The sequence below is a fragment of the Bubalus kerabau genome, chromosome 13 (assembly GCF_029407905.1).
Source record: "Bubalus kerabau isolate K-KA32 ecotype Philippines breed swamp buffalo chromosome 13, PCC_UOA_SB_1v2, whole genome shotgun sequence".
Classification (NCBI taxonomy): Eukaryota; Metazoa; Chordata; class Mammalia; order Artiodactyla; family Bovidae; genus Bubalus; species Bubalus kerabau.
Window position 1 is genome coordinate 77,663,343 of NC_073636.1, and position 21,775 is coordinate 77,685,117.

The 21,775-nt window shown below is 50.9% G+C and overlaps 1 protein-coding gene across 1 annotated transcript in view; it reads right to left on the minus strand.

The window, feature by feature from the left end:
- The window catches only part of PREX1 (phosphatidylinositol-3,4,5-trisphosphate dependent Rac exchange factor 1), a 186,318-nt gene that overhangs the window by 74,965 nt on the left and 89,578 nt on the right, over positions 1 to 21,775 (minus strand). Inside the window, exons 4-5 of the mRNA XM_055545234.1 lie at positions 19,982 to 20,086; positions 12,417 to 12,518 (exon numbers count right to left, since the gene is read on the minus strand). Coding sequence (XP_055401209.1) covers positions 12,417 to 12,518; positions 19,982 to 20,086 — 207 coding nt within the window. The remainder of the gene's footprint in view (positions 1 to 12,416; positions 12,519 to 19,981; positions 20,087 to 21,775) is intronic.

Genomic DNA, 21,775 nt, shown 5'->3' on the forward strand with positions numbered 1-21,775 from the left:
GTCCACAAGTTGAGCGTTAACCACTGACAGTAATAACAAGAGCTAACACTCGGGGAGGGTGTACGTTCTTGTCAGGCTCCCGGAACCCTCACATCAGCCCCATGAGATGGTTCCTGTTTTTACCCTCATTTGACACATGTAAGGACTGAAGCCCAGAGAGGTCAAGTCATCTGCCTGAGGTCACAAAGCAGACTGGGGCCTAACCAGTCTGGCTCTGGGGTCAGTGCTCTGAACCGCTATACTGTTTTATAACCTTTCTGAGAGTTAAATAGGAATTCTTTCCTCCCTAATAAATATATAAGTTATATGATGGATAAGTGATAGGTGAGAAATGAAGACAGAGAGTGAGGGAGGTGCAATGGCCTGTCTTGAGGAGCTGGGCCTCCAGATGGAGACCTGAACGAAGTGAGGGCATGGGCCATGCAAGAACGTGTGGGAATGACACTCCAGGCAAGAGAGGAGCACAGGCAAAGGCCCTGGGGCAGCAAGAAACAGTAAGGAGGCCAGGAAGGCCACAGCAGAGTGAGAAAGATGACATGTGATGAGGCTGGAAGCATGAGCTAAACACAGATCAGGGACGGCCGGGGTGTGCTCTTCAGGTTCATCCCAAGAGCCTCAGAGAAGCAATGGGTGGAGGGGGGCGGGTACTAGCTGAGGCCTAACAACATCCCATTTATTTAGCCTTTGCAGAATCCCTCTGACTGCTAAGTGGAAGATGCACTGGCAAGAACATAAAATAAACATAAAAGCCAGAAGACTGGCTAATGGCCACTGGTCCAGGCGAGAGATGCTCCAGACATGAACCAGGAAACCCAGGGGTCCTCCTCTGATGGGTTCCCTGAGGGGCTGCCAACAGCCAGTAGCTAGTGAAAATGAGCGAAATGTTAGTTCCCTTTTCTGTCTGTCTGTCCCGCCTGAGATCAGTGCTGGGCAGAGAACTGAAACTCAGCAGGGCCTTCCGACCAGGCTGCTCGCTGGACCAAAATTGAAGGAAAAGTGTTAGTTTTGTTTTCTTTGCTCACAAGGGAGTGTGGGCTCCACTCTCCCCAGCTACAAACTCACGGCCTGTTCCTGCCCCCGGGCCTTTGCACACGCTTTGCCCTTTACTTGCACTCTACCTCCAAACTGTAAGAAGTGGGACTGCGTTGGCATACAGGCAGGTATACAGATCAATGGGAAAGAAATGAGAGTCCGGAAATAAACCCTTACCCTTATGGCCAGTAAATGTTTAACAAAGTGCGAAGACAATTAAATGGGGAAAGAACAGTCTTTTCAACAAATGCTGCTGGAAAAACTTTATTCACATACAAAAAAAAATAAACTTGGACTCCTTCTCACACTGTACACAAAAATTAACTCAAAGTGGATCACGAACCTAAAAGAGCGAGCTGAAACTATAAAACTGTTAGAAGAAAACATAGGTGTAAATCTTTGTGACCTTGGGGTAGGCAATGCATTATTAGATATGACACCAGACGTATAGGCAACTAAAAGAAATTAGATTAACTGGACTTGAGCAAAGTTAAAAACATTGTGCTTCAAAGACTATAAAGAAAGAGAAAAAAACAATCTACAGAATGTGTAAATTATTAATATATATCTAACAAGGGACTTGTTTTCAGTATATACAAAAAATTCTTACAAATTAATAAAAAGACAAATAACTAAATTCTTTTCTTAAAAAGCAAATGGTTTAAAGAGACATTTCTCAAAGGCAATACACCAATGGCCAATAAACTCATGAAAAGATGCTCAGTATCATTAGTCATTACCAGAAATCCAAAACAAAACCACAGTGAGATAACACTTCACAGCCCCTAGAATGGCTATAATCAAAAAGACAATAACTAGTGTTCGTGAGGATAGAGAGAAATTAGAATCCTCATACATTGCAAGAAGAACTATAAAACGGTGCAGCAGCTTTGGGAAAGAGTTTTGCAATTGCCTAATGACAACTGGACCTAGCCATACCTCAAATCATGTATCCACATGTTTCAGTTACGTGAGCCTTTTTTTTTTTTTTTGGCCACATCATGCAGATTGCAGGATCTCAGTTCCCAGACCAGAGATCAAACCCAGCACTGGCAGTGAAAGCGTGGAGTCCATTTTTTTTTTTTTAATTAAGCCTGCTTGAGCAGTTTTTCCATCCCTTGTATTTGAAAGAGTCCCTACTGCTTCATAATCCCGGAGAGACTGCAAGGATCCGGAATCCCAAAGATGTCCCAGTCAATCCCAGACAAGCATAAAGTATGGGTATCTTCAAAACTAATGGAAGCTTGAGCTGCACTAACAAAGGTCTTACGTGCAAAAGGAGGGAGGTGAGAAGGTTCCTTCCCAATTCAGAACTTAACACACTGTCTTAGTAAGCTACAACAGAGTCAAGTTCAAAATAGACAGACTACGGTGTTGAAAACCCTGACATCTACATCCAAGGTGGAACAGCTTCATGAACATACAGGGCTTGCTTGGCCCAGAGAAGAGTTTTTCTGGAAGGAACCCAAAAGCTGCTTGTTAAGCATCTTTGGGGCGGGGAGGGTGCGCGGAGAGGGTCTCCTAGGCGGCGTTAGTGGTAAAGAACCCTCCTGCCAATGCAGGAGATGTAAGAGACACAGGTTCAATCCCTGGGTTGGGAAGATCCCCTGGAGGAGGGCATGGTAACGCACTCCAGTAGTCTTGCCTGGAGAATCCCATGGACAGAGGAACCTGGCAAGCTACGGTCCATGCACAGAGTCAGACATGACTGAAGGGACTTAGCACGCGCACACACACACACAAGCATCTTGGGAGAACTACATGACCAGGAAGAAGCCCTCTGCATCTGTAAGACCTCAGAGGGTTCAAGTGGGCTGAGTGTGCATATCTATAAAATGGGATCACAATCAGATCCGAAGGCTGTGGCCAGGATCAAACAGATTGATGAATGTAAAAGTGTTGGTGGTCGGTAAGGACATGATATTTATCATGGTTATTTCCATACTCATAATAGCTCTTACATTTATTATTATTCCTATGTAGTAATAATAACAGTGAAAGTTGTAGTCATGGTAGTAATCATAATAGTTAGCATTTGAGTATTTACTGAGTATGCCAAAAACTGTTCTAAACTTCAATTTCTTAAGTCATTTCATCCTCAAATCATCCCAATGAGGTGTGTTAGTCGCTCAGTCGTGTCCGACTCTTTTGCGACCCCATGGATGGTAGCCTGCCAGTCTCCTCTGTCCATGGAATTCTCCAGACAAGAATACTGGAGTGGGTTGCCATTCTCTTCCTCAGAGGATCTTCCCAACCCAGGGATGGAAGCCAGATCTCCTGCATCAAAGGCAGACTCTACTGTCTGAGCCGCCAGACAAGCCCACGAGACAAAACCATGTTTATCTTCAGGCCACAGGGAAAGAGACTGAGGGACAGAGGGGCGAGGCCTCTTGCACAAGGTCACAGAGCCAGAAGGCAGGACCTGGTGGGCACCCAGCCCATCCACGGGCCCCTCCAGAAACAGGACCAGGCGGGAATGAACACTCCCAAAGCAGGCTCTCAGAACAAACACGCAACATCTGAGCAGCGTCAGGCCCTGGGGACTCCTTAGAAAAACTGAGGGCAGAGAAGGGAGGGGGTGTGCCACGGGCACCCAGCAAAACAGTGGCGGAAGCCCCACCAGGCCCAGGCCGGGTGACCTCTCCCCAGCATCCGTCCAGCCAGCCCCGTGTGGTTTCAGAAGCGGGGCCTGAGGTGAGGGCTTCCTGGAAGAGAGGATGTCAGAGCAGAGGAGTTGCCGCTTCCGCCAGGGGCCCCGTCACCCCCTCCCCTCCCGTCACATTTACCAAAAGGACGCCTGCTGGTGTCCACTCTGGGTGGCCACGTCGTGTCCCCAGAGGTGTGGGCACAGGGCCTCCAACTCCAGGCCAAACCGGGGCATCAAGGAAACGCGACTGCAGCCAACTCATCCTTTCTGGCTCAGCCTGCTCAAGATTCAGAACATGGGGCCCGGAGGTGGAGAAAGAAAGGGGCGAGGAGGAGGCAGGGAGGAGACAGGCCCCCGTTTTCCCGTCCTCTCCCTCGTCATGGAGTCCAAGCAAGGCCGCTCCAGGCCCGCTCCCAGGGCATGTTCGAGAACCTTCCATCTCCCAGCCACAGCTCCCAGCTCAAGCAGAGCATGGGAAAGCAGGGGATTCCCCGGTGGTTAGGACTCTGCACTTTCACTGCTGAGGCCGCGAGTTTCATCCCTGGGGGACCCGAGCCGACCCAACAAGCCCTGAGTCTGGGACTTTATACGACACAGGAGGGAAAGTCACACTCTCTTCTCCCCTGTGGCCACGCTAATCAGATGCAGGTCTGAGGCTGCTGTAGGCCAGTGCGGCCACCACGAGAAGGGAACCTCCCAGGAACAAGGTAGACACAGAGAAAAACCGAGCCAGGAGACGGGAAGAGCCTGACCATCACTGGAGCCCCTGGATACAGCCATGAGAAAACAGATCCATAAAATCACAGTGTGAAAACAGCTGGATCTGTCACTGGAAAAAGGGGCAATATCCACCACTCACTGTGACGTGGGCTTGATGGAGGCTCCAGAGGAGACACGAGAGGTGAAAGGCACGCTGTCTCCCCTACAAAGATAAAACAGCAGCCTGGAAGTTGGGACGGTCACCAATGGGGGCTGGATCCCATGGAGCACCCCCACTTTCTGTGGACACTTCAGCCGGCTCCAGCAAGGGCTGATCTTGCACCCGACTGGGGCTCTGTCCACAGACCTCCACCCGAGGCACCCACATCGAAAGCTCAGCAAGCCAAGCTCTGATCTCTTTTATTAAGACTTTTCCTGTATTTCAGTTCCGGGTCCTTGCATGCCCTATCCAGGGCAACAGCAGGACTGAAATGAAGGGGCCGTGACAAGACCCACCACCCCTTGCAAGAAAAAGAAAACAAGAAGCAAAGAAACATGTGGAAGCCCAAGAAAACCCAGAACCGAAAAAGCTGTCTGGTGCAAAACAACAAAAGCTCCATGTGCAGCAACTGGATGAAATATATTTCATGCCAAGCGTTCCCGATGTTAACAGTTCCAGCCCCTGCTGCATGTTCGTAAACTGTAGCCCCCTGGGATGAGGAATTAATGGGAGAAAAGAAAGAATGCACGTGGGTCTTTTAAACTCCTTCCTTCCACTTGGGGAGAGAGCAGAGAAGACAGCAGGGAAGGGCTCAGGTCTGGGAGTTCCCATTCTGGCTTTCACCAGGATATGCTATGTGACCTTGGGCAAGTCGCCTCCCCTTTCTGAGCCTTGGTCTCCTGGCTGCATAGGGCAGGACTGTATCAGAGCCTGGGTCACCATCCTGCCCCGGCAGGCCAAATGCTATTGCCAGGCTCTCTCAGCAAAGCCGAAGTTCCGGTCACCATGGGTCTGCATTTCCAATGGACAACAAAAATTGGCTGACCTCAGTGGTGGCCACCCCCTTAGATGGGACCATGCTCATTTTACAGATCAGGTAATGGGGGCACAGAGAGGTCCAGCAACTTACCCTCAGTTACACAGCTAAGAAGAGGTGGAGCTAGATTTCCAAACTCAAATTCTCTTCTTTTTTTAAGTATTTATCTATTTTTGGCTGCATCCAGCCTTAGTTGCACACGGGCTCCAGAGCATGTGGGCTCTGTAGTTTGCAGCACGCAGGCTCTCTAGTTGAGGCACCCAGACTTAGTTGCCCCATGGTGTATGGAATCTTAGTTCCTGAACCAGGGATCGAACCTATGACCCCTGCATCAGAAGGCGTATTCTTAACCACCGAACCACCAAGGAAGTCCCCAAACTCAGACCCTTAACCACTATGCAGAGTGTGGCAGAAAGCAGGACTCGGGCAGCACTCCCAGGAAGAGTGATCTGGGAGGGTCCCTAGCAGGATCAAGAATCAGCTTGGCTTTGAAAGCAGTGGGTAAGAGCAGGTATCCTACCCAGAGGGAGTCGAGCGGCCCCAGGCTATCGTTGTTCAGCACACGGGAAAGAGCTGGTGCGGCGGACGTGCTGAAGCATCTGTGGGCAAGGTGTCGGTGCTCAGCCAGAGGCGAGACGCAGGGTGGGCGCTGCGGTTGGGGCAGCTGGGGCAACGGGGGCCACAGTAAAGAGACCTGTGACTTCCTGTGTCTCCTTGGCAAGTTGGTGACAACGCCAGAACCCCAGCAGATGAGGAACTCATTTCATAACCTCAGGGTCAGAGAAGAATTCCACAGAGATACCCGAGGTAGCCAGAATGGAGAGAGAGAACTCTGGCAAATCGATACAAAAGGGAACTATCCAATAGAAAACGGGCAAATGATATGACAAGGCGGCTGTCATTAAATGCACCCATCTCCCCCGCCACCACCCTAGTCCAGGACCACTCACGTCAGCGCACCGCCCCCCCACCTCCACCTTCATCACCCCATTGTCCATTCTCCGTACGCAGCCTGAGGGATCCCACAAGAACTAAGATCCTGTCTCTCCTCTGCTCAAAACCTTCCCATGCTGCCCACCTGACTCAGAGCAGACAAGACCCCACAAGGCCCCACGTAACCCGGGCCCATCACCTTGCTAACCTCACTCCCCCACTCTCCCCCTCAAGTCCTCCCCTCTGCTCACACAGGCCTCCTAGCTGTTCCTCAGATGCACTCCTGCCTTTAGGGCCTTTGCACTGGCTCCTCTCTCTGAAAGACTCTTCCCCCAGGTGCCTGTATAGCCCCCTCCCTCACCTCCTTGAGGTCTTTGCACAAATGTCACTTTCTCCCTCTATCACTCCTGGACCTTACTAATCCCCACTGCAATCATTCCATCTAAACACACGTATACATAAATGATTGGTAAATGAATGAACATCACATCATATATGGACGTGAGAGCTGGACTATAAAGAAAGCTGAGCACTGAAGAATTGATACTTTTGAACTGTGGTGTTGGAGAAGACTCTTGGGAGTCTCTGTGGACTGCAAGGAGATCCAACCAGTCCATCCTAAAGGAAATCAGTCCTGAATGTTCAGTGGAAGAACTGGTGCTGAAGCTGAAACTCCAATACTTTGACCACCTGATGCGAAGAGTTGACTCATTGGAGAAGACCCTGATGTTGGGAAAGATTGGAAGGCAGGAGGAGAAGGGGATGACAGAGGATGAGATGGTTGGATGGCATCACCGACTCAGTGACCATGAGTTTGAGTAAACTCCTGGAGTTGGTGATGGACAGGGAAGCCTGGCGTGCTGCAGTCCATGGGGTCACAAAGAGTCAGACACAACTGACTGAACCAAAATGAATGAACAGCTCCAAAAACCAGGGACACTGCAGCACCAAGTGTGGCTTCCTGGAGGTAAGGGAAGACAGGAGGGATTTGCTAAGAAAGTTCCGTCTTCACCGTGTGGTTCACTGTGTTTGGTGTTGTCTTCTCCCCTCCCCCACCTCCCACCCCAACAGAAAGTTTTCTCCTGTGCCACCTGAAACACTTGGGCGAGCTGCAAGTGGTACATGGCCCACGCTCTGAGAAACACACCCCTCCCCAGTCATCCCCCAGCACTAAGAACTGATGCCAACACCGCCTTAGAGATAGACCACGGACCATCCCCAGGGCCACCCCACCCCTGACGGCCAAGCAAACAGAGGTGACAACCGAATGGCGAGGTCCTCAGGCTGTGTGTTGGTGACAGCTCCGTCACCCACCGGCAGGCGTGGGAGGTGCAGAAGACACCAGAGTCAGGGCAGGGCCCCAAGGCTCTACCTTGAGCAGAGACTCTGAGCAGCATCCCTGGCCCAACAGCCCTGCAGCAGTGGTCCCCAAAGATGCTCCCTGTTTGGGCCCAAGATGTCTGATCAGACCACTTACGGAGGTGAGGACAAGGCGGCAGGGAGGAAGGGAGACAGGTCTGGAGGAAGGGGAGAGTCCAGCCTTTGGTTTTAGCCGTGGTAGGCAGAAGATGCCTGTGAGACATTCAGGTGGAGAAGCCAGTGGCAAAACGAACAAGCCCACAGTTTAGGCGAGAGGTGCAGGCTGGAAGTCATTGGACAGAGACAAGGGTCTAAAGCCATGGGAATGTCCACCTCCAAATTTCTACTGGATGTGCACAGCAGCATTATTCACAAAAGCCAGAAAGTGGAGACAATGCAAGCGCCCATCAACTGATGAACGGATACACAGAACACGGTAGCCCCACACAAGGGAATATCATTCCGTCATAAAAAGGAATAAAGATGTGATGGACATGACGACGTGAATGAGCCTTGGAAACACTCTGCTAAGGGAAAGGAGCCGGACACGAGAGAAACTACACATTATATGACTGCACTCACGTGAAATGTCCAGAGTGGGCAAAATCGCAGGAGCAGAAAGTAAATGAGCGCTTGCTGGGGGCCTGGGGGGGGGCGGAAGGGAAAGGGAAGTGGCTGTTCATGGATCCAGAGTTTCTCTCGGGACTCGGGAGTGATGAAAATGTTCTAAAATTACTGTGCTGGTTATGGCTGCACAGCGGTTGAGTCTCCTTTAAGAAGGAGGGGCACAGAACGGTCGCGGCTACTGCAGATTCAGGTGTAGATGCAGAAAGGCCCGCGGACAGAGGCTGGGGGCCCACCTACGCTTGGAGGCCTAGAAGGTGAGCAAGCAGCAAAGGAGACTGAGAGGGAGGGGTCAGAGAGGCAAGAGGCAAAGCGAAGAGGGGACTTGAGGAGCAGCTGTCCCCTTGGCACAGATGGGCACCCTCACTTTGCCCCTGCTGGGCTCAACCTCGCTTCTACTACGGACGTGGGTCCAGTCCCAGACGGAGAGCTCCGAGAGGCAGGCCCTGGGTCTGTCTTGCTTGTGACCGCGGTCCTGAGCTGCAACAAGAGCTGGTGCGCAGCGGGCAACATGACACACACGTCATCCGGCGACACCTACAAGGGTCAGTGTCAGTGGGTCTCCCCTCGGGCACCTGCCATCTAAGCCCCGGGGGCATCACCCCAAGCCTGAATCATTTTCCTGGAGACGTTGATGGAAAACTCAACAAAGCCTGAAAATGCCAACAGTCTATCCCGGGCCTAGGCTGCAGGCTGAAATAGAATGTTCCGGCTATTCTTAGGCAACATTCAAGTTCAGCTTTTTGGGGCAGTTCCCAAAAGAGACTTTCATTCTTGCTTCTTCCCCCTTCCCACCCAGGCTCCTCAACCCTGTTCGCCTCCTCAATTCAAAGTCCAGCTCAAACAAGGGGGCTCAGACAGAAGGCCACAGGGACAGCTGCGAGGGCATCAGAGTCGGAGGGGGCAGGGGCAGGACAGAAGGTTGGGGCTCAGCTGCCCCACACTCGTGGGATCATCTTTGGAAATCCTCTGGAAAATGTGACAGGACGGAGGAACTCAGGAGGGGTTCGAAGAGTTCCCCTCCACCCCAGCTGTTTTCTGATGCAAACATTCCAGCTGCGGGTGCCAAAGGCCAGGACACTCTGAGCAATTGTGCCGGGCAGGGAGCATGGCATGGCCCCACAGGAATCTCGGGCCCTGCTGGCTGGCCCCCAGTGTTCTCTGAGCCCCGGATAAACACAGCTGGAGACGGAGGAAACAGGGAGTGTAAACAGCCATTTGGTCTGGAGGGAAACCCACAGCCCTGCTTCCTCACTGTTTCCTGTGGGCAGTTAATCCTGCATCAGTTGCCAGTGGGTTCTGTCTCTCTCTCTGCTCAGGGAAACCAGAGCCCAGCATCTCCGCCAGACTGCAGCCCCTGGGGCTGAGCAGGTCCCAGACACACCTGGACTTCACATGGCGAGCTTAGAGGTCATGGGGAGACACAGGTCCAGCAACATCCCACCCCCCAGCTTGTTAAAAGACGGAAACTGCCTCTCCAAGTGGCCACTGGGATCCTAGACTTTCCCAAGATCCAGAAACCAAAACATTAATACCTAGGGAATCTTGGCTGGGGTCCGGGGCCATAGCTGGTGATGCTTCTAATGGGTCATATTAGAAATCCATTTGAAATCCATAGGATTTGAAATCCAGCAAAGAAGGGGCAGACCAGCCACTGAGCCACAAAACACAAGGCTACCAACCTTCCCCAGACCCCGCCTAAGGAACTGAGAAGGTCAGCACTCCTGACACACCAGCACTTGGGCAGTTTAGACTCTCCAAAGTGCTTCTCAATAGGCCATGTAGCCTGACGGTTAGGGGGCAGAACTCTAGACTCGGACTGCCCGGGTTCCAACCCTGGCCCCTGCTGCTTGCCTAATGTGTGGCCTTAAAAGGGCCACTTCCCTTCTCTGCCTCTGGGCCTCATCTCAAAAATGAGGCTGATCCCAGTGCCTACCTCACTGAGTTAAGAATTAAGTAAATAAATGTTTGATCAAGATATCAACCCTACCCATGCACTATTAATACAAAAGCTGCTACAGATGGGAAACTGAGGCATGGGGAAGCCCCAAGGTTACACAGCCAGTAAACGGCAGAGCCAGGATTCAAACCCAGACAGCCTGAGACTGAAGTTCCTGGCTCTCATCCAGGGGTCAGCAAATTTTCTCTATAAAGGGCCAGATTGTAAATATTTTAGGCTTTGCTGGCCACATCCGGTCTCTGTCACAAATTCTTCTTTGTTTGTCTTGGGGGCTTTTTTAACAACCTTTAAAAAAAAATGCAAACACCATTCTTAGCCCGCGGATTGTACAAAAACAGCCCATGAGCTGGATTTTGGCTCACAGGCCACAGTTTTGCCAGGCCCTGCCCTAAACCACTGCAGAACGCTAACTCTTGGACACCGGCAACTGATTCAAGTTTGGCAAACACACCAAAGCCATCAAACGAAGCCCATCTGCCAGTCTACTGCAGTCTACAGGTTACCAGTTTACGAGTTCCACCTGGAGCTTCTTCAGCACCAAGGTGAAGAGGCGAGCCTCCTATGGCATTTCCAACATCTGTCTGGGGATCAAAGCAGCTGCAACAACTGTAGACGGTTCTTTCAGATCCCTGGGTCAGGCAAACAGCAGCAGGCACGAGGAAGCACAGGGAGAGCTGGGTCCCACCACCCACAGCTATACACGTTAAAGGTCTGTGTGCACAGGCAGAGTGGACAGCCCTCGAAAGGGTCTGGTCCAACTCAGAGGCTCAAGGGTCACCCATTGCCTCCAGCAGAAAGGTATGTTCAAGAATACCCTAGTATCGGGCTGGCCAAAAATTCATTTGGATTTTTCCATTATATAGCATGGAAAAACCTGAACAAAGTTTTTGGCCACCTCAGTACTTTCCCCCCTCCCCTCTCCCTTTCAGCTCATGGATCAAAGATGCGTGTGGCCCCAGAGAGCAGGTGCGTGAATGAGGCACCACCAGCCAACTTAATCCACCAGCGGGGACCCCAGAGAACAGCTGTCAGACGCAATGCCTTCGGGATGGAGCCAGGGCAGGCCCAGGCCAACAGCCACCATGTCTAAGGGCTGAAAACCCTGGTCTGAGAGCAGTGGATGGTGGCAGAGCCATCCACCCAGCCGGGGATCTGACCAGAAGCCAACTCCGAAGCTGATAATCAAGGCTTCTCAGGCCCCCACGCAAGCAGCACCCCTTCCCCTGGCCTGCCTGACCAAGACTCAGTCAAATGTGGTGGGCAAGGAAGGAGACAGACGATGCGTGGATGGCTCTGGTTCGCCCACCCAGCAACTCCCTGCCCCAACCCCTCATCCACAAAGAACCCAGACTTTGGTGAGGGGCTCCCTCTCTCTCCATCACTGGATTTCCGGCCTGTACGATCCAGGGGTTGGTTGGAGCACATGACACAGGTCTATGCCAATCAGAGCTCACTTGCTCAGGGTGAATGGTTCAGGGGTGGAGCACCTAACTGTGGTCTCAGCCAATCAGAACATGACACTGCCCTGCTCACTGTCATTGGACCATATCTCAGCCAATCGGAGCTCATCATGATTGGGTCAGGGGTCCCAAGTCCAGGTGTGCAAGTCCAGGCAAATGAGAGGTGGATAAATAGCACAAGCAAACAAAAATTGTAATTGGTTCAAATGCAAGGACTGTGACTCTGGCCCAGGGCATTCCTAATGTCGCATTCTCCTGGCCACAGATGGCTAAAACCTGAACGACTCTCAAGACTTTTGTCAGAACTGCTGGAAATGAGGCTCTCTCTTCCCCCATTGTCTTTGAACTTGATTTGGGTGCAAGGCTGCAGCAAATACAGCCACTTGTTACCATGCTGAAAAGAAAGCTGAAAGGTGGGAAGCGGAACTGAACCAGAAAGAAAGTGGCAGGGCCCTGGCTTGGATGCAGCCTGGCCCAAAACCAACGCTGCCCCGAGGCTTCTCAGTACCTAAACCAGCAAGCTTTATTGTTTGCTTAAGCCAGACAGAGCTGAATTTTCTGTCGGTTCAAAATCAGGGAAAGACACTACATTGTAAAGCAACTATCCTCCAGTAGAATTTTTTTTTTTTTTTAAATCAGCAGAAGGAATAGGGGGAACAACTCACCTTGAGGAGGAGGGGGTATTTGCAGATCCTCTGAATAGGAGACAACAGGTAGCCCTCCAGAGGGATGTCCGTGGTCTTCCGGCCTCCGAGAAGCATGCAGCTCTGCAAAGGGATAGGAGACCTTCGTCAGAACTCGCCAAGGACAGCCAAGGAGTCTGGTCACCCTCAAATAATCGTGGGAACCACTTGCAAAACGGACCTATATGCAACACTTTGGAAGCAACTTAAGAACACCGAGGACAGGAAGAAATTTGTAAGGTCTACAGTCCAGCACAAACCCTAGATCAGAAGTTGACAAACGACAGCCCAGGGGCCAAATCCTGTTTTGGCAATTAAATTTTTTATTGGAACATAGCCATACTCATTTGTTTGCATACTGTCCATGACTGCATCCAAGCTATAATGGCAGAGCTGAGTAACTGTAACAGAGACCTTATAATTGCAAAACCCAAAATATTTACTCTCTGGCCTTTTACAGAAAAGTCCGCCAATCCCTGATCTACAGAAACTCACACACACGTACCAGGACACGGGAACATGGACACTCAAAACTGCATTGTTTGTAACGGCAAACAGTGGAAAGCAACCTGAAAAATGTTTGCAGCTTTCTACAATGGTGCACTACGCACTCGTGGAAATGGGAGAACTAAACTCTCTATAGCAATATGGATGAACCTCAAAAACATGCTCTTCAGCAAAAAAGGAAACAAAAGAGTATGTGTGGTGTGAACTCATTTATATAAAGCTTCGAATGACACACAAAACAAAACCAGACATTCTTTACAGAGAATCTATGGGTACGAAAGCAGAAAGCCACACATGGGAAAGAAACGCACCAAGTCACATGTCTGCTACGGTCTCTCACCACACCCCTCACCATCCCTAATGAGGGGCTGTCCCTGGCCAAGTCACAGTTCCTAGTCCAGTCGCTAGGGCTCACCATGGCTCAGTGAATGAATGAATGAACGAATGAGTGAGTGAACAAACTGCCAGCACATCCAGCAATGAAGGGGCCTCAGCCTTCCTCCTCAACAGCGTGCTAGCAGCCTGGAAATGGAACTGGACTCCTGGGAAAAGGGACTCCCATCCTATCAAGCATTCATTCATTCTACAAATACACAATGTGTGCTTACTATGTGCTGGACATGGTTCAAGCACTGGGGAACTGCTCAAGAAAGCAGACAAATTCCCTGCTTACAGTTAAGGGCAAATAAGACTAGAGAACGTTTACCATACGCTTACCATGCTTAAGGTTCTGCACCTTAGCTTCACCCACAAGTAGTTTATGCTCACAGCCCTAGAATGAACCAGATCCCCATTCCAGATGGGCAAACTGGCACTCAAGAGCCAGAAGCACTGGCCCAAGTCTCAGACCTGCGTCCACTGCCTCTCGGGGACCTTTGCAGACACTCTCCTTGGAAAAGCAGAGTCCCAAGGACCCTGGGGCCCTGGTCTGGCAGGAGCTGCATGGCTCCCAGCCCCACATCTACGCCTGGCACAGACGGGGGATCGGGGCTGCAGCAGCTGGGATATGCCAGGCCCCACACCGTTCACACTCGGGCCTTTGTCCTCCGAGCCAGCGCTCCCCACAGGCTGCCCTGGTGATGTCAGCTCTGGGCAGAGAGAGGGAGACTGGGAGTGGGGGCTGCTTTCCAGACGCGCCCAGGGCTTGGCGGGAGAAAGGCCTGGCTCTTTGTTCAGGATCAAGAAGTTTTCACAGGACTCTCACAGCCACCACCTCCTCTTCACCCCAAACATCCTAGATTATTGTTTCACTTTATTTTCATAAAAAAAAAAAAAAAAAAGCAAGCACACACAGAGCTATTCACTATTCTAATAAGATTATGCCCCGGGCAGTATGGGAAGAACTTTTGAGAATCCTCTCTTTAAACCATCCTAATCCACAGAACTGACCCAGGTAACGTGTCATCCTCACCAGCTTCCCAGCCTTCTAATGGCAGCCATGCCTGGCATGGTCCTGGGTCCTCCCTTCCACCCACGCTTATCCCCACCTTACCTCATCCAGACCCATCATTCTCACCTCTTTAACCATCCTTTATGAAGAAACACTCAGCTTTCTATCTCCAGCCTGGCCCCTCGGTTCCCTACACCCCAGACTCAAATCTCTGATTCTGGCCCAAATTCCCACCTGGAAATCTAACAGGCATCGTAAACCTCATATACATCCAAAAGGAAATTCTTTTCTATTTACCTCTCATCCTGGCTCCTACCCAGCCTTCACCATTTCAGGAAATCGTATCTCCACTCTTCCAGCTGTTTGGGCTCCAAACCCAGGAGTCATCTTTGATTCCTCTTGTTCATTAATACACCAATGCCAAGCACACAGCAAATGCTGTCAGCTGGACAATCGGACTCTACATGAATCCAACTACCTCTCAAACGCAAAGTTTTTTTTTAAAGAGCATTAAAACTTTCTGATGGCCAATATTACTTATATATCTTGGTGATATATAGTGTATTAATGTATAATATGGGCTTCCCAGGTGGCTTAGTAGTAAAGAATCTGCCTGCCTATGCTGGAGACGCAGGAGATGTGGTTGTGGGTTCAATCCCTGGGTGGGGAAGATTCTCTGGAGAAGGAAATGGCAACCCACTCCAGTATTCTTGCCTGGAATATTCCACAGACAGAGGAGCCTGGCAGGCTACAGTCCATAGTGTCACAAAGTCGGATATGACTGGGTAATGGAGCCCTCAAACCACTACCACCCCATCTTCCACTGTCATCTCTTGCCTGGATGGTTGCAGCAGCCCTCGAAGGGGGTTGAATCATGTCCCCCCAAGTGCCCTGCCCACCTGGAATCTCAAAATGTGACCTTCTTTTGAAATAAGGTCTTCACAGATATAATTAGTTAAATTAAGATGAGGTCATTCTCATTCTGGATTAGGGTGGGCCTGAAATCAACTAGCTCTGTGCCCTTAAAAGAAGAGGACAGGACACAGAGACGGCAGCCAAGTGAAGAGGGAGCCAGAGACTGAAGGTCTGGTTCACAAGGCAGAAACACGTGAGGCCCCCAGAAGCTAGAAGAGCAAAGGCGAGGTCCTTCCCAGGGGCCTTCAAAGGGAGCAGAGCTCTGCTGACACCGTGATTTGAGACTTCGGGCTGCAGAAGTGTGAGAGAATCATTTTGTTTTTTAAGCCACCCAGCTTGTGATCATTGTAACAGCAGCCCTGGGAAACCCACGCAAGCCCCCAGCCTGGTCTCCTCCTAGCTCCACCGTCACAGGGCCAAGGAGAGCCGTTCAAAATGCAGATGAGTGCACGTCATTCCTCTGCTCAAAGCCATCCCATGGTTTGCGTCCCACTCAGACTAAAATTGAATATTCTTCTGAAAGTACTGCCACACGCTCCAACCTGGACGAATGTCACAGACGTTCTGCAGAGCGAAAGAAGGCAGACACAAAAGCCTCCTTGTGACTCCATTCGTGGAACATTCTAGAACAGGCAAAACTAACCTCTCATGAGAGAACCTGGCACAGAGGTTACCTCTGGCTGCCACGACTGGGAAAGCGGATAGAGGAGGGCGCTTTCTGGAGTGACGGAAGGGTTCTAAATCTTGATCTCGGGGGTGGCTCCACGGGAGCACACATATGGGAGAATTCGTTATGCTGTGAGTACATTCACTGCACGTATGCTACATGGCAATAAAAAAAGCTTTCTAAAAATCTCAGATTTGTTCCATTGTCTAGATGTTCCTTCATTATCTGGTCTCTTTCAATCTTTCTCCTACCCCCGCTTCCTTCTACTTTTCCTCTCAAACTCTCCAGTGCAGCCACCGTGCCCTTCTCGCTATTCCTCAAACACACGCAGGCCTCAGGACCTTGGCCCTTGCAACCCTCTACCTAGAATACTTTCCCTCCAGATACCACTTGTCTTTCACTCTTAACTCTATCCAGGTCTCTGCTTAAATGTCACCTAAGATGCTGTTTATCCAAAGAACCATCTAAAATAGCAGCCGCCACCCAAAAACATCCTGTCATCCTTAACTTACTTTATTCCCTGCAGAGGACTTAATGCCACATGACATACCATGGAAATCTCCCCTATGAGGATGCCCATTCCATGAGAGCAGGGACTCTTCTTGCCTTGGTTCACTGTTGTATCCCCAGGACTTAGAATGATCCTGACCACATGTCAGGCAACTCAAAATGAAACTGGTGAATGAATAAGTGAATCCATTATCCACATTTTATAGACAAGAAACTGAGGCACAGAAAGATGAACTCCCCGCCCATCTCTCCACTAGTGCACAGCACATCATGAATGGAAAGCAGATGGTGTCTGCTCCCAGTGCCTGAACATCCCATAATAGGCTCGAGACGGCTCTTCTGCAGGTGGCCAGAAGCTGGGAAATGCCAGCAAGGAGGGAGACAGATGGCATGTGTCCTGGCGCCCCACACCTCCTCCCCCTACCCAACCCGGCCCGGCCGGCTGTGCTAGGAAAAGGGCAGCCTGGCCACCAGGAACACTGTGGGAGAGACAGGAAGGGGAAAATAAGGGAGACCCTTTTGTCCCAACCCCCTGCAAACAACTTCCTGGCATCTTCCTGATTCTCAAGACAGAGCTGAGCCCAGAAGGTGGGACTCGGGGAGTCCAGAGCCCGGGCAACTGGACCACTACTGAGTTTTGGGCCAATCACAGAAACATAGCCACATGTGTGATCTTACATGACCTGGCTTGACTTTGCTTTGTGCCCAGTCGCTTCTGAATATGAGTGGAGAAGTGGAAACAGAAAGATGCAGATACCAGCAACAAAAAGCCTTATCAGTCCTGAACGCTTAAGATGCTTGGGACAAAAGCGGAAATCAGTTGACCAATCTGTCCTGCCTCAGATGCTCACTGGAACTGGGCCAAGCAACACCAACTCACTAGTGAAGGAAACATACGTCGTGACTCAAAGCCTGGAAATACATTGTTGGAGACTGTGGACTAGGGCAAAGTGCGATTAAGAATTGTATTACATAGTTTAGCTCTCTGGGCACATGGTTAAGATGCTTTATGCCAGCTCAGCTGACTGTTCTACTCTTGTGTGCTGACTCCTGTGTGTGCTTTCAGGCAATAAAATAGTATGGGGGCTTGGTGGGGGCTGGGGTGGGAAATTCAGAGTCAAAAAATGAAGAGCCGAACCCATGAGAAGCACAATCACTTTTCAAGTGTGTACTCTCAGAAAATCACTTAATATTTTGGAGTCATCAAAAAGACTTGCGGCAAAGTCTAGGCAGTGTCTCTGAATGAATTCTTCTTCCATAGCAAAGGAACGTTCAGCTAGGCACAGGGCTACCCAGAACAAAACTTAGATTTCCCAGCCTCCCTTGCAGCTAGGTGTGGCCATGTGACTAAGTTCTGGCCAATGGGATGTGAGAAGAGCTGTGTGCAGCTTCCTATGGTGCCCATAGGAGGGGAGGGGCCAGCCCTTCTTCCCATCTGTCCTGCGTCTTACTACCTAGAGTGTGGAAGTGGTGTGATGTCATCTTAGACCGTATCAATGATGAGGGCATACACTGGGACACTGACCCCTGATGCTGGGGCCCCTTTAATAGCCCTAGATTGTCTATTTCCACGCTGTTAACACAGGAGGGAAATACAATGTCTACCTTGTTTAAAGGAGCTTCCCTTGTAGCTCAGTTGGTAAAGAATCTGCCTGCAATGGAGGAGACCTAGGTTCAATTCCTGGGTTGGGAAGATCCCCTGGAGAAGGAAATGGCAACCCACTCTAGTATTCTTGCCTGGAGAATCCCATGTACAGAGGATCCTGGTGGGCTACAGTCCATGGGGTGGCAAGAGTCGGACACGACTGAGAGACTAAACCACCACCACCACCTTGTTTAAAGCACGATTTGGGATGTCTGCAAGGCAAACAAATGTATCTCTCAACTCATACACAACAGATAGCGGCTGGTAAAGTTCCAAGGGGGCTTCCCTGGTGACTCAGATGGTAAAGAATCCACCTGCAACACAGGAGACCTGGGTTCGATCCCCGGGTCAGGAAGATCCCCTGAAGAAGGGAATGGCTACCCACTCCAGTAGTCTTGCCTGGAGAATTCCACGGACCAGGAGTCTGACAGGCTACAGTCCATGGGGTCACAAAGAGTCTGACACAACTAAGCGACTAACACTTTGACTTTTCACAAAGCTCCAAGGAGATACATGAGAACTTGTTTTATACACAAGTGAATTGTCCAATTATTGGGAAGACCATCATTGGTGTCTATAGTAGAAGCCAACTGTCCTTTAGGGATGCGCCCCATCCTTAGGGCCTGCAGTGTGAGTGGAGTTGTTCCTACTCTCCAGGTCCAAATGTGACCAATCTGAGCACCAGCCCATCCCTGTCTACAGCAGTTGGTTCAGGGATTTGGTCTGGAGCCAAGCTGAGCCAATGAGACCTGGGTCCAACAGACCCAGGATTTTTGCAGGTACTATTAGAAGAGGAGCCCTCTCTTGGGTTTCCCTGATAGCTCAGTTGGTAAAGAATCCACCGTCAATGCAGGAGACCCCAGTTCAATTCCTGGGTTGGGAAGATCCCCTGAAGAAGGGCTAGGCTACCCACTCCAGTATTCCTGGGCTTCCCTGGTGGCAACCCACTCCAGTATTCTTGCTTGGAGAATCCCCATGGACAGAGGAGCCGCTCTGGCGGGCTACAGTCCATGGGGTCGCAAAGAGTTGGACACACTGAGCCCTCTTCATCCTGGAGTTGCTCGGCTATGAGAGGTACTGGCACGGAGCTGCTGGAGGCCGCGTTGCCACCTCATGAGGAGAGCCTGCCTGGCAACGGAGCAAGGTGAGAAAAGCAGAACCCAGAGACACTGCTGGGGGTGTCGCTGGAACACCTAGACTCTGCTGTACCTGAAGCCCTCTTAGGTCTTAGACTTCCAGAGGAGTGAACTAGTCATTTTTTTTCCTTAAGCCAATTTTAACGAGATTTTCTTCCACTTACAATTAATAATCCTAATAATCCAATTGGGGCTTTCCTGATAGCTCAGATGGTAAAGAATCTGCCTGCAATGCAGGAGACCTGGGTTCAACCCCTGGGTCGGGAAGATCCCCTGAAGAAGGAAATGGCAGCCCACTGCAGTATTCTCGCCGGTGGAATCCCATGGACAGAGGAGACAGGCAGGCTACAGTCCATAGGGTCACAAAGAGTTGGACACGACTTAGCAAGTAACACACACACACAATAATATAATTACTACTACTGTTGTTATCAGTTTTATCAGGATCATTACTTTAGACCAGGAATTGGTCGATTTGGCCCTACGGCCAATCCAGTCCCCTGTATCTCTCTTGATAAATAAAGTTTGGTTGGAACACAGCTCATTTCTCCATATGACTTATGGCTGCTCTCACACTACAGTGGCAGGGTAGAGCTGTTGCGACAGAGGCTGTAAGACCCACAAAGGCGAAAGTGAGTCACCATTAGGCCTTCACCGAGAACGTCCCTGCTGCACCCAGACCACCCTGGCCAAGGAGGGGTCAGGCGGTGCGGGTCTGCGTGGACCTGCAGGGCTGAGGCAGAGAGAACGGGGGCGCTGGGGCTGCGGCTGACTTACCAGAAGGAAAGCGCGCACGGCGGGGATCTTGTTCAGCTCCACAAGCAGCCGCAGGGCCTTCTCATGGTTGCTGCAGTACTCCTCGTACACGCAGAACTTGTCCTTCTGCAAGACAAGGACAGAGCCTGTGGGGAACAGCTCACAGCAGGAAGGCAGATGCTCGGAGATGAGCGGGGCCCGGGATGAAAGGACGACTCCAGACCCTGAGAGATACCCAGCAGGCGGGGTTTCAGCTGAAGGAGCTCCCACTGACCTCCCACCTCCACTCTCGCCCCAGTTCTGCACCCAGCAACCTCCCAGGCAGCAGCATGGCCCAGGGTCAAGGATACGGGCTCAAGCCAGGCAGACTGGACTTGCACCCTGGCTCTGTATTTCCAGCTGTGAACTGGGGCAAGCTAGCCGACCTCTCTGTGCCTTGGTTTCCTCATCTGTTAAGGTGGAATTAATTATAGTCCCTAGCTCATGGTGTTCTTAGTTAAATGATTTAAAAGGTACGGTTTCACCATACAGTAAGTGCTCAATAAATGTCTTTACAATCAAAACGCAAATCAGATTGTGTCACACCACGGCTTAAAACCCTTGCAGTGGTGTCCTGTTACACTAGGAATGAAACCCAACACTTCACTATAGCCTTCAAGGGTCAGCCAGTGTGACCCTGCCTTTCTCACTGGCCTGCTATCTGCTCCTTAGATTTGCCAAGCCTGTTTCTACCTCTCGGCCTTTGCTCTTGTCTTCTTTCTGCCTGGAACACTCTTGCCCAAAGCCTGGCAACTCTGCACCATTGGGGTCGCAACTCAAATGCCACCTCCTCAAATGATACCTGGACCATCCTGGCTAAAGTGGCCACCCAAGTGTTCTCTATCACTCCTCCACGGCCATCTTCCTTTTCTTTATAGCATTCCCACCATCTGGAATTATCTAGATTATCTGTTCATCATCTGTCCTTTCCCACTTGGCCGTCGGCTCCCTGAAGGCAGTGACCACATCCTCTAGTTCACTGAGAGGTCCCTAGGTCCCAGCACAGTGTCTGGCACACAGTAGGCCCGCAGTGAACACTTAATGAATGAACTCACACACCTGCTATGCACAATGCCCTATGTATATGAACCACAAGAGTCTATATAAGACTCAGGAATTTGGGAGAACACGTAGATCTCTGGTCGCTGCCATGCAGCAGTGGCATTGCTGAGACGGGGGATAGCTCTCTTGACCTCCAGAAGTCCCTGAGCCCAAGGCTAGGTTCTTTAGAGGCTAGAGGTCACCTGTGGGTCAGCAGGTCTGTAACCATCAGTCAAGGTTTCTGGGACTGGAGCAGCCAGGAGCTGTCTTCGCAGGAAGCTCTCCACCGAGCAGTCTCAGTTCCCAAAGGCTTAAAGGATACCTCCTCCCATCCCGCCAAACCCCAAACAAGGATGTCCTGGGGAAGGCCACAGGGCAGGAAGGGCTGACGGGTCTTGACCTCGGGCTGGGGGGTGGCTGGGAGACCCCAAGAAGCTTAGGAAGGAAGAGGTGGGTCTGCAAGGTAAGCAACTCGTCTTGTTTCTAAATAAGCCGCAGTCATCCTGCCAGTGGGCGGAGGTTTCGGAATCAGTAAGCTCCCTCTGGGGCTCCGTGTGCACCATCTGAGCTGATTGAGGGGTCAGGACCGGCCACCCTACACTCTCCTGGAATGCGGGTGGACTCACTCACATCTCACAATCCCCTGACACGCGGATGACTGTATTCGACCCCTCACACGTGGGAAACCAAGGAAAGGCTGGTTTCCAGGGCCTCACCCCTAGCGAAGCGGCAGAA